Genomic DNA, 21,252 nt, shown 5'->3' on the forward strand with positions numbered 1-21,252 from the left:
ACCTTTCGGTTGTTTCTCCGTTGGCCCAAGTGTAGTCCCAAGATGAGCGGGTTTCCAGGGAGGGCCTTAGGAGCCTTTTCCAAGGAGAGGTAACAAGAGCAGATGGTGTCTGAGGGCTTTTCCCGAGGAAGGGGCTAATTCCCAAGACTATAAAGTGGACACAATAGAAGCACAGGAACGGGTTTCAGGATCATTTTTATTAACAGCAGGCAGTCCTTACCTACAAACTTAATATTCATACACTATGTTTTAAACAGACTGGTGGGGAAGGAGGTAAATTTTAAGATGCTAGACCCCGGCTTTTGAAGAAACAAGTGATTTTAGTTTCTGTTCTAAATTCCCGAAGACAGCGGAATATAACCAGTTTCTACTAAGTAGAGCGATCGAAGGGAGACGATCCCAAGAAGGGCATCCCGCTCAATAGAGAGGCAGCTGTTCATATTCTCATTTTACTGACGAAAGGCTATGCAGGGAATCAAGACTCGGATTTTCTCTCTGCAGATCCAGTGCAGTTATCCTAGGAACTGTCTCACCTGAATAATAAATGCTAAACCTCAAAACAACACAGGTCTTAAGGGGAAGGAGCTAAAGTTTCTCTGTGTGGTGTGGGAAGGTACCCACTGTGCGCCGTCTCCCCCTCCTCTCTCCAAGGCCTCCTGGGCGACCGAAGTTCTTCCCTGAAAACAGACCTCTAGCAGGTCCCTCTGCTCCTTTTGGTCTGTTAGACCGTTTCACATTTGACTCATCGTCCCAGTTACCCACCCGTAGCCATCTTCTGGTGAACACAAGCAGCCTTCTCCAACTCTTCCAGTCCAAAGGGCCTTTGAGGCTGAGCAACCCGCCCTTCAAAACACCTCCTCCCCGCAGGCTTTAATATGCTGGCGGCGAGGCTAGCAGCTTCGAGGGGCTTCGGACAGAACAGAAACCGGTATCAGAGTCCCTAGCAACCCATCCCTTCTGCCCGCACGTTTTGGGGGCTGGAATCTGGCCCAGCCTGTCCCAGCAGCCAAGTCAGGCCTGGGCCAGCTCCGCCCCGAGCAGCAGCTGGACGGCCACACCCTGTGCCGAGCTGGGTTCCTGTGAGCCAGAAGCCTCGCCCCCCGACGACGTTCCGGAGTCTCTGCGGCTGCCGCCCCACCCAGCCAGGCCTCGCCACCCCGATCGCGCTCGGCCCCCCGCAGCCCGCGGTGACTTCCCCGGGACCATGCTGCGCTGGCTGCGGTCCTTCGTGCTGCCTACGGCCGCCTGCCAGGACGCGGAGCCGCCCACGCGCTATGAGACGCTCTTCCGGGCACTGGACCGCAATGGGGACGGCGTGGTGGACATCGGAGAGTTGCAGCAGGGGCTGCAGAGCCTGGGCATCCCACTGGGCCAGGACGCGGAGGAGGTGGGTCGCCAGGGGCGCTGGGGAGGCTGCCGGTGCTCCGGGACCGAGCCAGGTACCGGGAGGGCTGTGGCCTGAGGCCAGGCAAGGAGGCGGAACTATGCCCGCCAGCGGCTGGAAGAGCTCCGGAGAGTTGAATCTGGAAGGCGGCGGGTATTTTTCCAGATAAGTTAGTGTTACACACTTAAAACTGCCAAGGCTTTCGTTCTGAGAGCATCTCTAGTTCTTGGTTCTTCACTTGTCCCGACCTTTGCAAACAATGCATGGCTGTTCCCCTGTCAGACTTCTTTAAGTAAGGTGAAAGAGACACTTTGTGTCCCTTGGAAGTAGCTTTGTTACAACTACCAACTAGAGTTTTGTTTCAAAAACTGGTTAAAACCAGCAGCGCTCCCCGCCGCTGGTCGAGGTGGAAATGCCACATTCCGTTTTTATGACATTCTAAGTTAGTGCCCTAAGTACACACTTTGATCTGAAGGGTTGACCTGTTGTAAAGTAATTGTTCTTTCTCTGAGTCATGTAAATTGTGCCCCTGACATCCAGGCCCCTTGGCAGGGTGGACACACTGAACCTGGAACTTGTCCAGCCTGTTGCTGTGCAAGAGGACACTGGCTTTCCTAGCCCAAGAGGAACGTGCTTGAGTTACTGCGGGGGCCACCAACTGTTCTGTATCTATATTTAAAACTCTTTCACCGTCAATGTCCTTAATAAGAGGCTTCTTCACTTTACTACAGCTTCTTAGTAAGTTAAACTTTTTATTTTTTTTGGGGGGGGGAGGGAACTCCTCATTTTGCCCAAAGTATTATTATATATCTCATTTCTGATCTCTGTTCCTTTCCCTTCTTCACACTGGCCATAGGTTTGCCTATTTAATACACATTCTGAAAGAACCAACTTCGGTACTTTTTGCGGAGTGTGTCTGTTCTACTTAATCTGGGGTGACTCATTTCTTCCTATTTCTTGAATCAAAGGTCTGACTTGCTAATCTTGAGTGATAGCATCTCTTAGCCTCTCCATAGCCGAATCTCACAGGTATGTTGAGGGTTATTTATTTACCTATTTGTTTGTTTGTTTATTTTTTGAGGCAGGGTTTCTCTGTGTAACAGCCCTGGCTGTCCTAGAACTCACTCTCTAGACCAACCTGGCCTCGAACTCATAGAGATTCTCCTGCCTCTGCCTCCTTAGTGCTGGGATTAAAGGCGCTACCACCGCCCTGAGGGTTAGTTTTTTTTATTATTCTCCTCCAGGTGATTTCTAGCCACTGGTATGATTTCTTTGACTCAGGTTTCACTTTAAGTGTGCTTTAAATTTCCTATTACGTTTTTGTTTTTTGAAAATATGAACATAGTTGACAAAGCATGTGGTAAGATTTTAAGAAGAGAGGGATTACCCAAGGATGATGGGGCATGCCTATAATCCCAGAACTCTGGAAGCTGAGCCAGGAGAATTGCTGCAAGTTACTGGTCAGCTTGGGCTCTATCCTCCCCTCATCTAAGTCAAACTCGAGTGAACTGAAACACACAGCAACGACAAAAGCTCAAAACCCTGGACCCCGCAATAATAACAAATCACGAGATAAAGTCTTTATTTTTTCAAAATTTATTATATATAAAACAAATTATGTAAAAACTGTGCATTTAAATATATAGAAGAGGGCAGCTCATGTTTATCACTGGCAAGTGTGTATATTTTGTGCATATATAAATTATATTTTGTTCAGACGTGTAGTGTCATATTGGTGTCATGCCTGGTGTATGATCACACTATTCCCAGCACTAATGCACTCCTTTGCAGAAGGCTAGTAATAGCTATTCCTCAATGATAAAAAAAATAATTTTCTACTTTTTCTTTACAACATTTGTAAGTTTAAGAACTGTTATTTTTATAGTTAAGGGGAAGTTAGTTTTGTTTTGAATAACTGGCACCTTCTCTGTGGTGTGTCTTCCTGGACCACCTTCCAGGGATGAGCTGACTGTGTACTGCTGTGTGTGGCTCCCTTACCTCACGTGTCCCCACTTTTATGATTGCGAGTGGTATTATGTATTGATCAGTACGACCTCCGATAAGACCAGCACGTAGGACTGACAGTTCTGTCTCTCTCACTGGATCAAAGGGTTTAGGGCTAGCATCTGAAATACACTGACATGACAGTGACCTGTCTTTTAATAATTACAAAACTAAACTTTAAATCGGTTGTGTTGCTTTTATATACACATTTATTTGTATGTGCGTGCACATGTGCTTGCGTGGGAAGCATTGCATGTCTATGGAGGTCAGAGGACAGCTCATTGAGTCACTTCTCCCCTTTACAGAGTGAACTCCAGGGTGGAGTTCAGGCCTTGGTGGCAAGTGCCTTTACCCCCTGTGTTGTCCTGCAGGCTCCACTTGTGTTTCCGTTTTCATCATAAGTAGGACCAGCTAATCAAAACCGTGCTGGGGAAAATCGGATCAACATGGAGTATGGGATACGGCAGGCGGATGCCTAGGCCGTGGGCTGACTTGTACGCCCTATTTGCTGTGATCTGGACACACATAACTTGTCTGTGTTTCCACTTCATGTCATTTCTCCTCACAAATGCAGTGAACACCACCCTAGACACATACTAGGACGATTCTTCTTCTCTTTGTTTCCCAAGGCTCCTTCCCCTGTGCTGCAGGATGGCGGCTCTGGTTGGTCTGTGTTCACTCAGGGGTCCTCAGCTGACCAGACTTCAGCTGTCCCTCCTCATTCTCAGAGGAGTGGGATTTGGATGAGAGCTTCATTCAACACAGGAGTTCCTAAAAAGTCTAGGCCAGGCTGATAGGGAACTAGCCAATGGTATTGAAGAGAGGACGAGAGGGCACTTGTGTTGGGGAGAAGTGGCCCCAGCTCCAGTTCCCCACAGAATCCTGTCACTGCCTGGAGCAGCCCAGGGACAGGACAGCTTTTCAGTGTATCAGAAGGTGCCATGGCTGGAGACCGGAGGATGCCAGTCAGCTGTGGCTCCCATGCAGAATCCCTCGAAGGGGAATAATCGCTCCATCCATGGGCCATGATTTCTACAATATACAAGAACTTTCTGCAGCCCTCAGTAATTTTGAAGATTCTAAAAGGATCTGGAGATCAAAGAGGTTGTTCATTGTTGCTGTGCAGAATTTTTAATGATTGTGTGATATACTACTTTATGTTTATATAATATTATTTCCAATACTCTGATTGATATCTAGCTTATTGATAGTTTTAAAACTGTGTCAAATAAAATTACATCAGAATCCCTTTGATTTTATTTTTTTGTCTCATTTGGTCCAGTTATTTTCATAAGATACATTTTTTTTAACGTTTTGAGCCTATACTGTAGTTACAATGTTTATCCCTTCCCTTTCTCCCTTCAGACTCTTCTATGCATTCCTCCTTGCTTTCCTCCAAATGTGTGTGTGTGTCTGTGTGTATGCATGCACACACACACACGTATGTAGAAATATAACCCACTCAGTCTGTACAGTGCTACTTGGTTGCATGTTTTTAGGGCTGACCATTTGGTATTGTGCGCTCTCCTTGGAGAAGACCATTTCTCTCGCTTTTAGCATTCCTAATTTGCTTGTAGGTCCCTGTGTAGGGTTGAGGCCCCGTGGTCTTTTCTCCATTTACTTAAGCCTCTCTATTATCCTGTTCAGCTCATATTTGGACAGCCATTTTGACTTTATAGATGAGATTTTGGCGAGGCTTTGTGGATGTCATTTCTGACATTGCTAGGAGACAGAATCTCATCACACACGCCCTGATCTTCCGGCTCTTACAGTCTTTCCTCCCCATCTTCTGCCCTGTTTCCTGAACCTTAGGTGTGGGAGTGTCTCATAGATGTATCTGTTAGGACTGGGCTCCACAACTCTGCAGTTTGATTGCTTATGGTTTTCTGTAGTGGTCTCTGTCTGTTGCAAGGAGACGTTTCCTTGTTGAGGGGTGAACAATACTACAACCACACCTATCTGTAGGTAGGTTTAAGGACAGATGTTTAAACTGTCAATAGGGATTATGCGGGTTTAGTAAATTAGTGCTTGCAGATTCTCCTCAGATATCCATGGCTTCACTAGCACTGAGTAGTAAGCTACGTTTCCTGTTCCAGACTTGTTTGCCGTCTTGTTGGGCGGGTCTTAAATCCAGTCAGAGAGTTGTTGGTTAGCACCAAGGTAGGCGTGTGTGCATCTACTGCACCCGTAGGATGATTGTGCCATTCTGGTTGTTGCTGTGGTTCATAGGTGTCACAGCAAGATTGGGCTTCCCTCCTTTGGGAGATTGAGTGACATCTTCTGGCAGAATGAAGCCCAATCTTTAGAGAAGAGGCTTTCAGGTCAGGTCCAGTTCAGGGGCCCCTGGGCCCTGTTTCTGAAGTGCATGGTGTCTTCTGTGATAGGGATTTATCTCCACCCCTTGGAGGGAGCCAAGGGCAATAGCGATAAACTGTATTTTTTTTTTTTTGAGTCTCTTGGCCATCACTGGCCAACTACTCAGAAGAGGCCTTCTCATGTCCAGCTAAGTGGTCCTTGGTTCTTGGAGGGAGCATTGTCATCCCAGATGAGAAAAGTTCACTGAACATATAAATGTGGATCTCTGTGAGTTCCTGGTCAGCCAGGTTTACAAACTGAGTTGCAGGACAGCCAGGGTGGCCATACAGAAAAAACTCAGCTTTGAAAAACCAAAAAAGAAAAAAGAAAAAAAGAAAGAAAATCAAAATCAAACTAAAATAAGAAAACCCACGCCCCCAAATTATAAATGCATATTTATACACAGAATTTCATGCTTCAGAACTAGTTTTAGGTAAATAGTTAATGGTACGATTTCATGGCTTTTCAGACATCCTTACGGTTATTTTACCTCCTTCTGTCTTTACCTTCCCACCTCTCTAAAAGCCCCTTTTCATCTCTCCCCATCAGAGCCCATGTATCCCACCATTCCTTTTACCCTCTTCTGGCCTTCTTCTGTATTTGCTTCCCTTCCCCTCCCTGAAGAGCCCCCTTTCTCTTCCCCTCATCAGGTCACTAGCACACTGCTATTCCCCTCTCTAGGCTCCACCACAGCCCCATCCTGGCAATGATCCTGTTTTACTCTTTGTTTTAGTTACTCCAGGCTATGTACTCATACCTGAAGATTTGAAGGTACGAGCCCCCAACGAGAGACAACATGATGTTTGTCTTCCTGGGTCTGGGTTTCCTCAGTATGATTGTTTTTAGTTCTATCCATTTACCTGCAAAATCCATGTGTACCAGGCTTTTTTGGGGGGCCACCAACAAGCTCCTAAATCATGATGCTGAGACTTACTATTAGTTTTGAATGCTCGACCTAGCTTGGGCTCACTTCTGACTAGCTCTTTTAACTTAACTTAAATATTAACCTGTTTCTCTTTATGTTTTTTTTTCTCCCTTCAAGACAGGGTTTTTCTGTAATTTTGGAGCCTGTCCTGAAACTCGCTCTGTAGACCAGGCTGGTCTCAAACTCGTAGAGATCCACCTGCCTCTGCCTCCCAAGTGCTGGAATTAAAGGCTTGAACCACCACTGCCCGGCTTTATCTACATTTTTTACCCCAGGGCTTTTTACCTTTTTTTCTGTATCTCTCACTTTCCTGTGGTCTCTATGTCTGTCTGGAAGCTGTCTGGCTTCTGACCCCAGTCATGTCCCCCTCTTTCTTCTCATTCTCTTATCCTTTTTTCTCCCTCTTCTGTCTCTTTGGTGGAGTCCCGGAAGCCACTCCCTCCACAGCGCCCCAACTAAAAACAAAGGAATGAACAAACAAAAAACACAAGCTAAACTCTTCCCTGCTACTTCTTGTCAGCCAGTTGCTAACCCTGTTTCTCTGAGCCCGGGTTAATTTTATTTAACTAACACACATGCAACACGTCTTTGCATAGTTAACAAATGCAGCTTAAACAAATGTAACACAACTTTGCCTGGTTAAACAAATATCCCACAACACCCATTTTTCTATTTTATACTACTTCACCAGTATTCCGTGGTGTATATGTAGCGTATTTTCATCATCATAGGGCATATTTTGAAAAATGGAAGTTGAGTTGTATATTGCTTTGAGGAAATACTGTTTTCATTGTACTCCTTGCTGACCGACAGTCTGTGCAGTTCCAATTCCATCCGGTTAGGATGCCAGTTTTTATGAGCGCTCCCAGCCTGAGAGCTGCCTTCACATTTCCACTGTTTTGTTCTGTTCCTTGGGTTGGCATGTGCCCTCGCACACGGCCTGCCGATTCTCATGCCAATCTCTTCCCAAATCACCCACAGACACACCCAGAAATGTTATCGGCTACCTGGTGTGTACTAATCAACTTGGTATATAAAGTTCACCAGTATATCTGGGAAACTGGAGCCCATAAAATACTTTAATTTGATGAAATACTTGGGACTGAGGCATAGTCAAGTGTTGGTATACTGTCAAGAACTGAGGAGAGGGTTGATTTGAGTACACAGGGGTACGAGCTATGGATGACTCCAAGTTTCAGGAAACAGTTTGTCCCTAAGACAAGTATTTACTTTAGATGGAAATCCCTATAGAGTTTCACCAAATTTTACCTCTTTGTTACAATAAATTTAGCATTTTGAAGAGAGAAAATATCTGTTTAAGCTTTTTAGATTATACTATTTCTCACATTTATTGATTATTTGTGTACATATACCCATATAGCATGGTGCACAGGGTGGAGTCATGTTCTCTCTCTGGGGATTGAACTCAGGTCTTGAGGATCGATGACAAACACCTTTGCCTGCTGAGCCATTTTGCAAGCTCCAGGCTCTCATTATTTTTTTTTCAATTTTTGATACAACAAATATCCGAGTAGAATGCAGGAGAGAGGCACAAAGTATGCAATGGTTGATCATTGGTAAGGAGAGAGGCACAAAGTACGCAATGATTGATCATTGGTAAGGAGAGAGACAGAAAGTACGCAATGGCTAATCATTGGTAAGTATTCCAACATTACTAAGGGCAGAGAAAGGACTTTATGGCAGGCAATCCTGTGGCAAATGTGAAATTGTTATAATACACTTTTGATGCTATGACCTCTGTTTTCTCTTTTAATAATTTATTCACTGAAAATGCCCTACAGGGATACAATGCATCTTAATTATATTCACCTCCACACCCTCTCTTCAACTTCCTTTAACCTTTTCCCTAGTATACTTTCCTTTCAGCTCCAACTCCTCCTTTGTTTAATTAACTAATAAATGCAGCCATATATGAATGGGTGTGGGGTCATCCCGCTGGCACGGGCAACCTCCCTGTGGCCACCCCCTAAAGAACAGTGATTCTGCCTTCATCAGCAGCTGTCACCTGTCAATAGCTCCTCAGCTAGGGGTGGAGCCTCAGGAACCCCTCCCACTCCATGCTTGTATTTCTAATGGGCTTGTTACTATGTAGGCCTTGTGTAGGTAACCACAGCTGCTGAGTTCATGTTGGGAGATTGGCATTTCCCAGCACTCCCCACGATCTCCAGCTCTTACATTCTTTGTGCCCCTGCTTCCATGATGTTCCTTGAGCCCCTGACTATGAGTTACAAGAGAAACCTCATGTAAGTTCTACTAAGACTTGGGGTTACCAGGATATGGACCTGAGTCCCCTACAAAAGCAATAAGTGCTCTTAACTGCTCTCTCCAGCCCCACAAAAGCGGGTTTTGTTGGCCTTGGGGAATGGGTCTCCTTTGTATGCTGTAGAGAACACAGAGTCACAACTGACATGTTTGGGTAGAGACTACACCTCTATAGAAGGTAACACAGGCTGTTGGGAATTTGGGAACTGACTAGGCTTTGAGTGCTCCCCCGGAGAAGGCCGTATTAGACTATAAAGGAGTCTTCCTCTTCATTTTTCTCTTTCAGAGGATTTATTTCCACAAAGAAGAGGTAACATTAGCTTTTAGAATATAAACTTGAGGACACACACACAAAAGATACTGATTTTGTATATTTTAGAACATATTAGATGTGAGCATTGCTAAATTCCCCTGTTTTTCTTATTCCATAACCTCCGTGCCATGATGCCCTCAAAAGTACCTCTCTATTATAAAGTTTCAGATAGTTGAATATTAGTGAAGCCTGAAGCTTAGTAGGCCAACATTTGTATAGTGTGTGTGTGTGTGTGTGAAGGCTTGGGCTAGGTCCCTAACACTACAAAAAGGGAGGGATATTAATCTAGCATCTCCATTATTCAGAGAGAAATTATCTCAGTGGGGTTAAAACCTGAGGAAAAAAAATCAAAGCAAAGCAATGGACTTTGCTAAACTGTTGTTTTGCATTCAATTCTATTCCATCTGTGATTGTGAAAGCATAAAATGTCCTTTTGAAAAGAAAAGAATGAAAAATTACAGACTAGAGAACCTGGATTATCCCTGAGATCAGTTTACCCCATTGAACCATTCTTGATATCGAGTCCCCAAGACGTTCATCATTAGTGCATGTGACACCACGTCTTTAGTATATGTGAAGGCATGTGTGCACGTGTGTGCGGAGGCCAGAGGTCAGTGTGGGCTGTCTTCCTCTATTGCTCTTCACCGTATCCTGATCCAGGAGCTCATTGACTAGACTGCTGGGCACCGAGACCTGGAATCTTCTGTTTTTGAATTTCCAGTACTGCTATTACAGGAGTGTGCTACCATGGCCAGCTTTCTATGTGATGCTGGGGGTCCAAACCCAGATCTCCACACTTCTACAGCAAGCATTGAGCCCTTGGCCTTATGGCATATCTTAAAGGTATCCTTACCTAAGCCCGTAGTCATCCACATGTGCTTATATGGAGAGCTCCGCCTATTAGCCATCTTCACACGGTAGAAGAAGCAAGTGAGGTCACTGGCTATTATGAGGGCCCTGATCCTATTCATGAGGGCTCCAGTTTTGTGAACTAACTACTCATGAAAGCCCTACTTCTGGATCCCATACATAAGGTGAGTGAGCATCTGCGTGGAAGCTGAGTGATACAAGCATTTTGTCCATACTGCAATTTTCTCAGCTTCAAGGTCCCAGGCTCCTATGAATCCAAATGTCTCCTAAGAAATTCACAGTAGGAGCTCTGCCTGTGAAATTATGGCAAAAAGCTTAGTCTTAAATTTGCCTGGAGCACATTTATTCAAATTGCTAGCATGAACCTGGGTTCAGGAACACCTGATTCTCTCCAGCCCCAAACCATCTCTGTCTTCCATATACTCATAAAATATAGCCACAGAAATAGTGTGGATCAAAGAAAGACCCCTCCCAATGTAAATTCATCCTGGGTATGCTTCCTTTTATTGTTTTATTATTTTACATTTCAGAAGTAGAGGATGCTGTACTGTTTCAATGTCTTCTAAGCCTAAGTATAAGAACAGACTTCCACATAGATCCCCTGACTCTTCATCTGCATTGAGCTATGTTACTCAAGACTTCCACGTCAAGACATTAAATTTCAGATGATTTCCTCCATCTCCAGTGTCCTAACTGTTCTGATGTTCACCAGAGTATTTCAGAGAATACCCAAATTTTGGGACTATCTTTTAAAAATTTTCTAGTCTAATCTTTAATTTAAAGACAAAACAAAAAGCTAGAAAGAAGGTGCAGAAGGAGAGATGGGTGAGGGCAGAGGAGAATACAATGACATTCAATGCGGAAAATTGAGAAACCTGTGGGAAATTAATAGTGACAACACATTGTCCCCTGTTCCTCAGACCAGCACAACTCCCAGCCATCTATAATACCAGGTCCAGGGGACTCGGACACTGGTTCCGGGGGACTGGGTGCCCATTCTTGAAATGCTCCAGCACCAGCACACATGAAAGGCACACAAATGCACAAGCACATGCACATCAAATAAATACATCCAAAAGTTCAAATCCTCTCTTGTGAGACAATTCATTCACAATTGGGCCACAGGTTTTGTGAAACAGCCTTCCGTGTTAGCCCCTGCTCAACAGCTCTTGGGAAATATCTATTGCAGAGCTTACAGCGGTACCTATGTTTAACTGTGGTGCAGCCTCCTCCTTGCGGGAATCTGCCTAGGCTTTGTGATGCTCTTTGTCTTGCTCTCAGCACCCGATGTGATAAGCAGTACAGAGCTAATGGAGGACGGCAGAATTGAATTTTCTTTGTGAATTTTAATATCTAATTAAAATACTTATTTTTGAGTGAAGGTCTCATTACGCGCTATCTCAGGCTGGCCTAGCATTGAGGAGCCTTCCGTCTGGGGCTCAAGCATCCGGTGCCGTCTCACTGCACATTTGTGTTTTCATTTTAAACATTATTCAGTTTGAAAAGCAAGCAGTGTAAAAGCAGCGAGTCTTTCCGAGCGGGACGAGGGGCCGCAGATGTGTGAACCGGGGGTTCAGGGCTTCCCGTGGCTCAGGACAGTGAGCATTGAAAAGCCACAGATAGTACTAACAGTCTCTCCTGCCTTCTCGTTGGCGTCCAGCTGCCTTAACCCCTGGCCATTTGTGGATTATCCTCTGGGTCTCAACTGGCGCCCAGATGGAGACATTTCCCCCCCAGAGTCACTATCGATATTGTGTGAAAATAAAAGATAAAAAAAAATCAGGGGTGGGAGGTGGAGATGGAGGGGGGGACACAGAAGAAAAGGTCCACATGGGCTAATTTCTCTTTATTTTCAGTCTTTTTTTATTCATCATTTTTTAAAAATTTATTTTACACACCAGCCACAATTTCCCCTCCCTCCTCTCCTCTTGTTCCCTCCCCCTGCCTCTCTTCTATCCCTCCCCCCATCCTTTCCTCCTTCCTCTCCATTCTGATGGGGTAAGGCCTCCCATGGGAGTCGACAAAGCAAGGCATATCAGGTTGAGGCAGGACCAAGCTCCACCCCCTTGCATCAAGGCTGAACAAGGCATCCCCACCAGAGGGAATAAATTCCAAAGAGCCAGCTCATGCATCACGGACAGATCCTGGTCTCGCTGCTACAGTCCCCACAAAAGACCAAGCTATACAACTGTCACCCCAATGCAGAGGGCTTCGGTCGGACCCATGCTGGATCCCTAGCTGTCTGGTTTCAGACTTTATGACTGTCAGCCTGGTGCACTTCACCCCTAAAAATAATCCTCTTCTTAGGACAACCTGCTTATAACTAAAAATATAGACCCTACCTGAAGCTCGGTGGTGGAGCAGTTAGCGACTTTCTAGCATGTGCATGTTCGAACACATTCCTTCCCCAGCACCCCAGAAAATAGTAACAAGTCGCAAACCACACACAGTTTTCCAAAAGTGGTCGGGTGACCTCTGCGACTGTCCGCAGATCACAGAGCAATAGCCCGGTCCCACTCTATTCTCGCGGGTTTTTTTTTTTTTTTTCCCAAAACAGACCAAACAAAGCAAGACAAAATACAAACTTCTCTTTTAGATGGTCTTGCGCTGGGCTCTCTTGAAAGTGGTGGCGGGGCTTGGCTGGTTCTGTCTTGGCTCCTGTAGAACCTAGAGTGGAGGCAGGAGCTCCTGCCCATGGACTCTGGGGCAGAACTCGGTTCCGGAGTAGCCCACTGGTTCTTGCCCTGCGCGTGCCCCGGCAATCTCGGGACGGTTAGGATGAGGCTTTCTCCTTCTGATGCGGTAACCCCTGCAGATGCTTTGCCTTCGTCCTTCTCTCTCACTGTGGGCAGACAGACTCTTTGTCCTATCCCAGGGACTTCGGCCCCTGGGGGACTCAGAGGGCCATAGCAGGGGTTACCCTGGCCGCAGGAGATATTGCACATGGATTCCCTCTACGAAGATCTTTTTTGGTATCTGGACCATGATGAAGATGGAGCTGTGGACCTCTTTGAATTTCAGGAAGGCCTGCAGGATTTAGGGGTCACTCTTTCTCTGGAGGATGACGAGGTGGGCTTCATGAAGCTCAGACTGATATGGGGTCAGGACCTCTGGAGGGGCCTCCTGAGGCAGAATGGAGTCGTAGTTTAGACGTTCTCAAACTTGACCTGGTCCTTTGAGGTGCTGCATTTGGACTAGCATTGCTTCTGTTTATTAAGAATCCTCCAGGGGCTAGGGATGTAGGGGGCAGGTAGAGGGCTTGATTCGATCACCAGTACCTTATATGCCATTGTGGTGGTGCCAGCCTCCATCCCAACACGGAGGATGGGGAGGCAGGATGATTAGTTCAAGGTCATCCTCGCAGCTAATATCCTCAAGAGTATTTCTCAGTTTTCCTTGTGGCTATAATAAAATTTCCAGCTTCTGATTGCTTTTGCTATTGGCTACAGTTCTGTTTTATGGGCTCTACTCGTTCTGTGTTCTCCCGTCACCAGAGGCCTGGGTTAGTAGCTTTGGCACCTCTTAGTTACTTTTCTACTGCTGTGAAGAGACCCTGTGAGTCAGAAAACTTACAAAAGCATTTAGTTGGGGACTTGCTTACACTCTCAGAGGGTGAAACTATGATCAGTGTGGTGGGGAGCCTGGCAGCAGGCAGATAGGCAGGAACTGGAGAAGTAGCTGAGAGTTTACATCTTATCCAAAATTTGGAGGCAGGAGAAAGAACTGCCTGGGAATTACATAAGCTCCTAAAACCTCAAAGCCCACCCTCAGGGATGCACCTCCAACAAGGCCACACCTCCTAGTCCTTCCCAAACAGGGTGGACCAAGCATCCAAATATATGAGGTTATGGAGGCCATCCTTCTTCAAACCACCACAGCAGAAGGGACCAAGATGTCCTTGGTTTAGAGGACCGGAACATTTACTCCACATGTGTTTGGGGGCTCAATGGCGGTTGGGAGCAATTTTGTTTTGTTTCTGTTCCTAAGTAAGACCCATCCGCATCCTAATAGCCGTGCAGACGGTTGGAGTCTTTCTTTTACGCTTCCGTATGTCGGCCAGCTGTCTTTGAAGTTGATTCCATATGCCCAGCACTACACTGTGGTTTCTTTGTCTTTTGCTGTGACTGAGATAAATGTTTCTCAAAGGTGTTCCTTTTAATGACCTGGCACTCAGCCAGTGAGTCTATTGGGGGCTGGTGCTGGAACTTCTAAGAGGTGTGTCTTAAAGGTGGCAACTTCAAGAGTTGGAAATCTCCCATATGGAGGTGGATGTTGGGACCCTGGTCCCCCTTCTTCCAAAATGTGATGTGTATTTGTTTATTCAATACCAATTAACCTTTTAGAAGGAATCCAGGATCTCATCATAAACAGCTTAAGTTCTTTGAAACCCACTTATTCCTTTTCAACATTTTATTTTCCTGCAAATCTTTTTTTTGGCAAAAGGTGTGAGGTTTAGCATGTTCATTGATTCTGGGTGCACATTCATTTATCAAAGCCAAGGGAGAGCCGTTCCCAGGGCTCTGGACCAACCACATGGAACATTATTTTAAAAGAATTCCTGGGTTTCTTCTCAGGTAAAGGCCACATCAAAGAAGTTCTAATGTGTGGGTTCTCATATATCTGCAGAAGAAATCTCATTCATATGGACTGAGAATTCAATTATCTTTTTAAGACAGAAGTTTACATTGTATAGTGTGAGGTGCAAAAGATACTTTTTTATTAGAAAAATGAGAAATCCGAAGGGATAATTTTCTTTTGTCATTCTACAAGTAGGGAGACTGAATATGCAAACAGATCACGGTAGGGTCATAAATAAAAATAGACATTGATTCAGCATCTACAGCCAGGAAACCTTGTCCTTACAATTGTCAGGCTTGGAGGAAGACGCTTGACGTCTCTGTCTCCAGTGATAGTCCAGGAAGCTGCACAATAGCATCAGTAAAAGCTTCCCCCTCCCCCAATGGCCCCTCTCCTCCCCCAATGATTAATCAAAGGGACAGTTCTCTTAATTTTGGTTCCCATTTTCAATTTGGGATTAATTAAGGACAGCTGTGTCTCCCCATAGATCCACACTGGATCCCGCTGCTGGCTCACCAGCCTGTGCCCACCTCTTCACATGCCAAATCTCCCCTTTTCCGTTACAGAGCTGCCTGTAGGGGAAGCCCCGTCTTTGGGTCCATATAAAACACGGATGAAGCAAGCTCAGAAGACATGGCCCTGGGTTCTGTCTTTATTTCCAAAGAGGGAATTATAAGGCAATTCAAAAAGCCTTAGTCTTCGTGTAATTATTAAATTGGCACCACCAGCTGCTTGTGAAACTCTGGGAATCTTAACCACAGGAAGGGTTGCGGAGCTATGCCATATTGGATACTAACACAGCTGGCCCAAACTGGAAGTCAATACACAGTTAGTCTTTACTTTAGCCCATGCTAACAATAAGATCTCTCTCTCTCTCTCTCTCTCTCTCTCTCTCTCTCTCTCTCTCTCTCTCTCTGTAGAAAATTTTTGTTACTGGTGACATCAACAAAGATGGAAAGCTGGATTTTGAAGAATTTATGAAATATCTGAAAGACCATGAGAAGAAAATGAAGTTGGCATTTAAAAGTTTGGACAAGAATAATGATGGTATGTCCCATTGTCACTTCTTATGCAAAGTCGCCTTTACGTTTTCCACGTCTAAGATATATTCTTTCCAGATGACTGTTATTCGTGTTAGCATTTATTTTGTTAATGTGATTGAGAGATCATGTTTTTATTCATTTATTTTTTTAAGATTTTATTTTAGTTGTACGTGTGTGTGTGCGCGCACGCATGCACGCACACGCGTGTATAGAATTATTGCACATGAGTACAGGTGCCTGCAGACCCCTTGGAGATGTAGTTATAGGTAGTTCTGAGCCAGCCAGCATGTGTGCTGGGGACTGAACTTGGGTCCTCTGTGAGAGCACTGAACGCTCTTAATCACTGAGACATCTCTCCAGCCTTGAGACCATATTTTTCGTGAAGAAAATTTATAGTAGCTTTTTTCTGTTGAATTAAAAATTGCCATACAGTATTAACCATTGAGATCATGCTCACTTCACTTAAAGTTGTAGCTCAAAATAATAATTATTTATTGTTCTTCCAATAAGAGGTATTTATTTTTCCACATACAGGCATGACTTGTGTATTGTAAAATAATAAAAATTCATCTTACATTTTATAATCTCTTTGAAAGATTCATTTAGATAGTGTCTGATCCTAAAAATGAGAATAGCTCAGCATTAGTCTTTACCTTCTGGCCAGGATGGTGTTGCCTTGCTTAAAGTAGTAGTTTGGGAATAGAGTCCCAGGTAAGTAGGAAGAAAATCAGCAGTGGAAAAACACCAGACCCATGTCCGGAGGCAACCATTGACAGGAAGGATAAATTCAAACAGATTACAATTGCAGCTCTAAACCTTTCCCGACCCCTAATGAAGGGCTCAATTCACAGACTTGTTAGTCAAGAAAGAAGTTGAATAATAGATTGAAAAAAGTATCGTTCTTTTCAAGGGTTGGTATAAAACCTTTCAATAAAAATCTAGGTTATAGGTATTTTAATTATGTGGGTTATGTAGTCTGAGTTGTGGCTGTGTCTCAGCCAAAGACAATATGTAGGCAAATTATATGGTTGTGTTCAAATAAAACTTGGTTTAGAAAGTCAACAGACCTTATTGGATTCGACAGTTGTGATGCACTAGCTAATGATTTAGACTGAACATTAACTTAAAATCAAATTCCTTCAAATAGCCAAACCTTATAGATGGTTTTGCTGATGGCTCACAGCAGCTAAGAGCTCAGTGTGTAGTGGAGGTGGGGGCTGTAGCTGCCAATAAACCTTGCATTATGTATATTGCCCTCAAGCCCGAGGTCAATCCTCGGGCAAATCCAGTTTTTCAAATGAACTCTCTTTCATGCATGTAGACTTCTATGCTGACCTGGATCCTCTGCAGTCCAGTGGCAGAGACAGTGTTGTCTGTGTCTTGTTAACAATCTTAGGACCAGCTACTTTGTGACAGGTGCTCTTTTGTCTCCTGGCTGCCCAGACCGGAATAATCACACAGAAACTATATTGATTGCAACACTGCTTGGCCAATAGCTTTGGTGTCTTTATAGCTAGCTCTTACATCTTAAATTAACCCATTTCTTTTAATCTGTGTATGGCCACGAGTAAGTTTCCAGCCCAGCGTCTTTCTCCTTTGGCAGCTACATGGCATCTCTCTGACTCCACCTACTCTTTCTATATATCCCTTCCAGCCTGGCTATATTCTGTTCTACCATTGGCCAAAGCAGCTTTATTCATTAACCAATTAAGGCAACACATACACAGAAGGACTTCCCACATCAGCCACCTAGTACATAAATTGTCCTCTCCAGAAAACTAGAATCAAACCATCGGAAATAGAGGTGAAATTTTAGCAATACATATTTCATAAATGTAGACAGCTCCCCCTCCACTTATGACTTCATATATATTTTCAAACAATTTACCATTATAGGCTCATGTTTTTGTTTATAAGGATCCCTTAACATAAACATATGTAGTCTATTTTCTCATTATTTGTGGATTTTGTACTGGTGAATATTACTACTTGCTAAAATTTAGCCTCAGAATTAATCCAAAGATGTGTATTCCAGTTGTTCATGGCCATGCAGAGAAGAGCAAAAACTTGGAATCATTGAACATAGATATTTTTAGTTGAGACATAATAAGGATAAAGTGATATTCTTGATTTTTGAAACATAAGGTGACATTCTTCATTTTAACTCTCAGACTGTAAGCAACTGTCTTTTTCAAGATCTGTTTTTTGCATTTTGCTTGCATCTTTGTACATCGTTTGGCGGATAATTTTACTTTATAAAATGTTCCCCATACATGGTGCTAGTCCAAGTCCAAGAGTGCCATGGGGTGTGCCATGCAGAATGTAGATTTCTTAGAACCATTTTCCAAGGGTTCAGTGTCAGTGAATGAACAGCGCACAGTCATGAGGTGTCCGGACAAACACGAGGCAACCTTAGGCCAGTGGATGACAGTGCCGTGACAGAGTCTCTCAGGAACTGCACCCAAATCCCCTGCAGGATCAGTGGTTTCATGTTTGCTAATTCCGTGTCTGCAGTAACTTCACAGAACACAGCCGCTGCGCAGTGGACCACTGAGTCTTTCAAGAGTGCAGCCCAGGTTAGCCTCAGATTCTTGGCTATCCTCCTGCTTTCAGCTCCTCCATGCAGGGATCACAGGTGGGCCACTTCCCCCTGGCGAGACCATTTCTTGGTGTGATTTGCCTTTGGATGGTTTAAACCAACTTAATCTTTAGCCCTTAGGTAGAGAGAAGCAATGGTGGGGCCTTCTGTCTGAAGACCAGAAAAGGAAATATGAATGTATAAGTCAGGTCACTCAGGAACTTAATACCGGTACAAGAAGTTTGTCAAAGTGGCCACGAGATGGTTACTAGGAGGCGTACAGATGTAACTCTATGTTTACTGCTAGAAACTAAAGCTTTGTGAGAAGTCTTGAATTTATGGGGGGGGAGTCTGTCCTTCCCCCAATCCTTACTCTGTCCTGAACTGCAGGAGACTGAGCCCCCTTGGGCTTTCGTGGGCCCACCACTGGGGTGTTTATTTCATGGTTGATTTTTAGTGTACCTGAGTACTTATATTCCTATTGTATAATCATTTTGTAAGAGTGCTGATTTTCCCTTCCCTTCTTTCCTGGGAGAATAAAAACTTATGGGTACTCAAAATAGGAAGATAAAAGAGAAAGAGAGAGAGAGAGAGAGAGAGAGAGAGAGAGAGAGAGAGAGAGAGAGAGAGAGGAAGAAGAAGACGAAGAAGACAAAGAAGAAGATGAAGAAGAAGAAGGAGGAGGAGGAGAAGGAGAAGGAGAAGGAGAAGGAGAAGGAGAAGGAGAAGGAGAAGAAGAAGAAGAAGAAGAAGAAGAAGAAGAAGAAGAAGAAGAAGAAGAAGAAGAAGAAGAAGAAGACTATATGGCCTAGGAGACTGCTGGGAGGGATACGAAGCACTTCACCTTTGAAATGATGTCCCCTCTGCCCCCCTCCCACCATTGTCCAGAGTCTCCTGCCATTGTCCTTTCTCTGAGTGAAAGGTTTCCTTCAGCATCCTGTCACTTCTTTAGGTTCCTCACTCAGAGGATGTCTTCCTTCCCCATGTCCCTTGTGTGTCCCTTTTCCCTGAGGAGCTTGCCGTCCACACTGCGTGGTTGCAGAACCTCTTACTGTGCACGGTCCCAGCCCTGTCAGGCCTCACAAGTATGTGAGCCCCTTGAGGGGAAAGCAGGGGCGCTTGTGTTCATGGTGTGTTGTTTCCTCTCTTCCGCTTTTCCCTAGTTTGTTCCGTCTGCAGAGTCTTCAGACTCCCCTTGCATTATTTTTCTCTCTCTTCCATTGCTTTTCTCTCCTCATTGTCTTTTTTCACTGAGATTTCTCAGAAGTCTGTGTTCTTTGGTTCAATTCCTTATTTCTTGCTCTCTTTTACTTGGTCACATGTGACTCCTCATTAATTAAATGCCCCTTTACTTATTAAAATGCGGATATGGGCACTTTTAAATGAGCAGTGCCTGGTTTAATGGCGTTTGTCTTGTAGACGGTCAGGATTTAGATCCCCTCCTACTGCTCCTCACTCTCATCACCCAGCAAGGATGGGAGCTTTTGGCCTACACTTGGAGGAATATCACTCTTTATCCACTAGGCTTATGAATCAAACAGTATGTGTGCATTTTAAGGTATCTGTGAACAATTTGAGTGCCGATGCCACAATATGCATTTAAGAAGATCGCTGGCTTGCCTGAATGCTTAGCTTTGCTGGCATGGTTCAGAAGTGTTCTCAGACTCCGAGCCTAACCTGACACTGTTTTTATTGTTTGAAGGGAAAATCGAGCCTTCCGAAATTGTCCAGTCTCTCCAGATGCTGGGTTTGCATATTTCTGAAAAGCAAGCAGAGCTGATTCTCCAAAGGTGAGTTCTCCGTCAAACTGACAAACTTCTTTTACATCTCGTCTTCCATGCTGGTCTCTATGGGCCCTTCCGACTGCCTGCCTGCGTCTCAGCGTACCTCATTACCTTCACGTACTGTCTTTCCTTCCTCCGTTCCCATTTTGTTCCTATGTAAACACACTATCTGCAGTGCAGGGATGGCAGAGGGGTGCTTAAACTGGACTAGCTGGTTGTTGCAAGGCTTCGGGAGCACGAGGACAGCAGCGATTCTTGTGTCTAGAGATAGGAACTAAGGGGTTTTGGTGTTGCTTTAAACATTTACTTTATTTTGTGTGTAATTGGTGTTTTGTCTGCATCTGCCTCTGTGTGTGTGTGTGTGTGACTTGCATATCTTGTGCCTGTGGAGTACAGAAAGGTGTCAGGTCCCCTGGAACAGGCCGAGAGGGGAAAGAGGCAGATGGAGGACAGAAAGCTTTGTCAGCCCGTGAGCATGAATGGAGACAGCTCTCCGGGAGACAGATTTCAGTGACTCAGCTCAATTTCATCCCAGAGTATAAGTAGTATGTGGAATCTGTAGACAGATCCTAATTTGCATTAGTGGCACACTCCTCCCACAAGGCCTCCTATGCGGCAGCAGGGTCCTATGGCAGAGCCCCTAGCACAAGTCTCGGCAGGGATCTGTGCCAGAGATCAAGCTAAAGATGAATCAGGCAGCTGGTTTAGAGACAGCTTTTAGATAAGCCAGTCCTCCAGGCCGGGGGACATTCTCCAGATAAGTGCAGGTAGAAAGCAGGAAGCAGGGAGGAGTTCCCTGTTGTTGAGCTGTTGAGATAAGCTGCTGCCAAGCCACCGGGAGGCTGCGACCTCTGACCAGCCAGCAATGCTGTTCAGTAACTGACAGCTGTGAGCCACCTGGTGTGGGCTGGGTCCTGAGCCCAGGTCCTCTGGAAGAACACGGCGCTTTTAACCACTGAACTATCTCCCCAACTCATTCGTCTCTCTCCCATCTGCTCTCATCCCGATTCCCTCCCGCTGCCCTCCTTCACCCAAATAGCGCCCCTTCTACTTACATCTTTAAAATGGATTTTGATTCTACATGAAAGAAAACTTGTAATATTTGTTTTTCTGAGCCTGCCGTACTTCTTATCAC

The 21,252-nt window shown here is 44.8% G+C and overlaps 1 protein-coding gene across 2 annotated transcripts in view; it reads left to right on the forward strand.

Moving 5' to 3' along the window:
• Positions 1-813: 813 nt before the first annotated feature.
• Positions 814-21,252, forward strand: part of LOC126487920 (calcium-binding mitochondrial carrier protein SCaMC-1) — a 36,730-nt gene continuing 16,291 nt past the window's right edge. Inside the window, exons 1-3 of one of the 2 annotated variants that reach the window (XM_050120987.1) lie at positions 814-1,387; positions 15,633-15,759; positions 20,036-20,123. In XM_050120987.1, the coding sequence (XP_049976944.1) occupies positions 1,205-1,387; positions 15,633-15,759; positions 20,036-20,123 (398 nt within the window). In that variant the 5' untranslated portion in view covers positions 814-1,204. The remainder of the gene's footprint in view (positions 1,388-15,632; positions 15,760-20,035; positions 20,124-21,252) is intronic. The other variant, XM_050120988.1, reaches the window with a different exon arrangement.

This window comes from Alexandromys fortis, unplaced genomic scaffold (assembly GCF_014885135.2).
Source record: "Alexandromys fortis isolate MF-2015 unplaced genomic scaffold, M_Fortis_MF-2015_v1.1 scaffold_176, whole genome shotgun sequence".
NCBI lineage: Eukaryota > Metazoa > Chordata > Mammalia > Rodentia > Cricetidae > Alexandromys > Alexandromys fortis.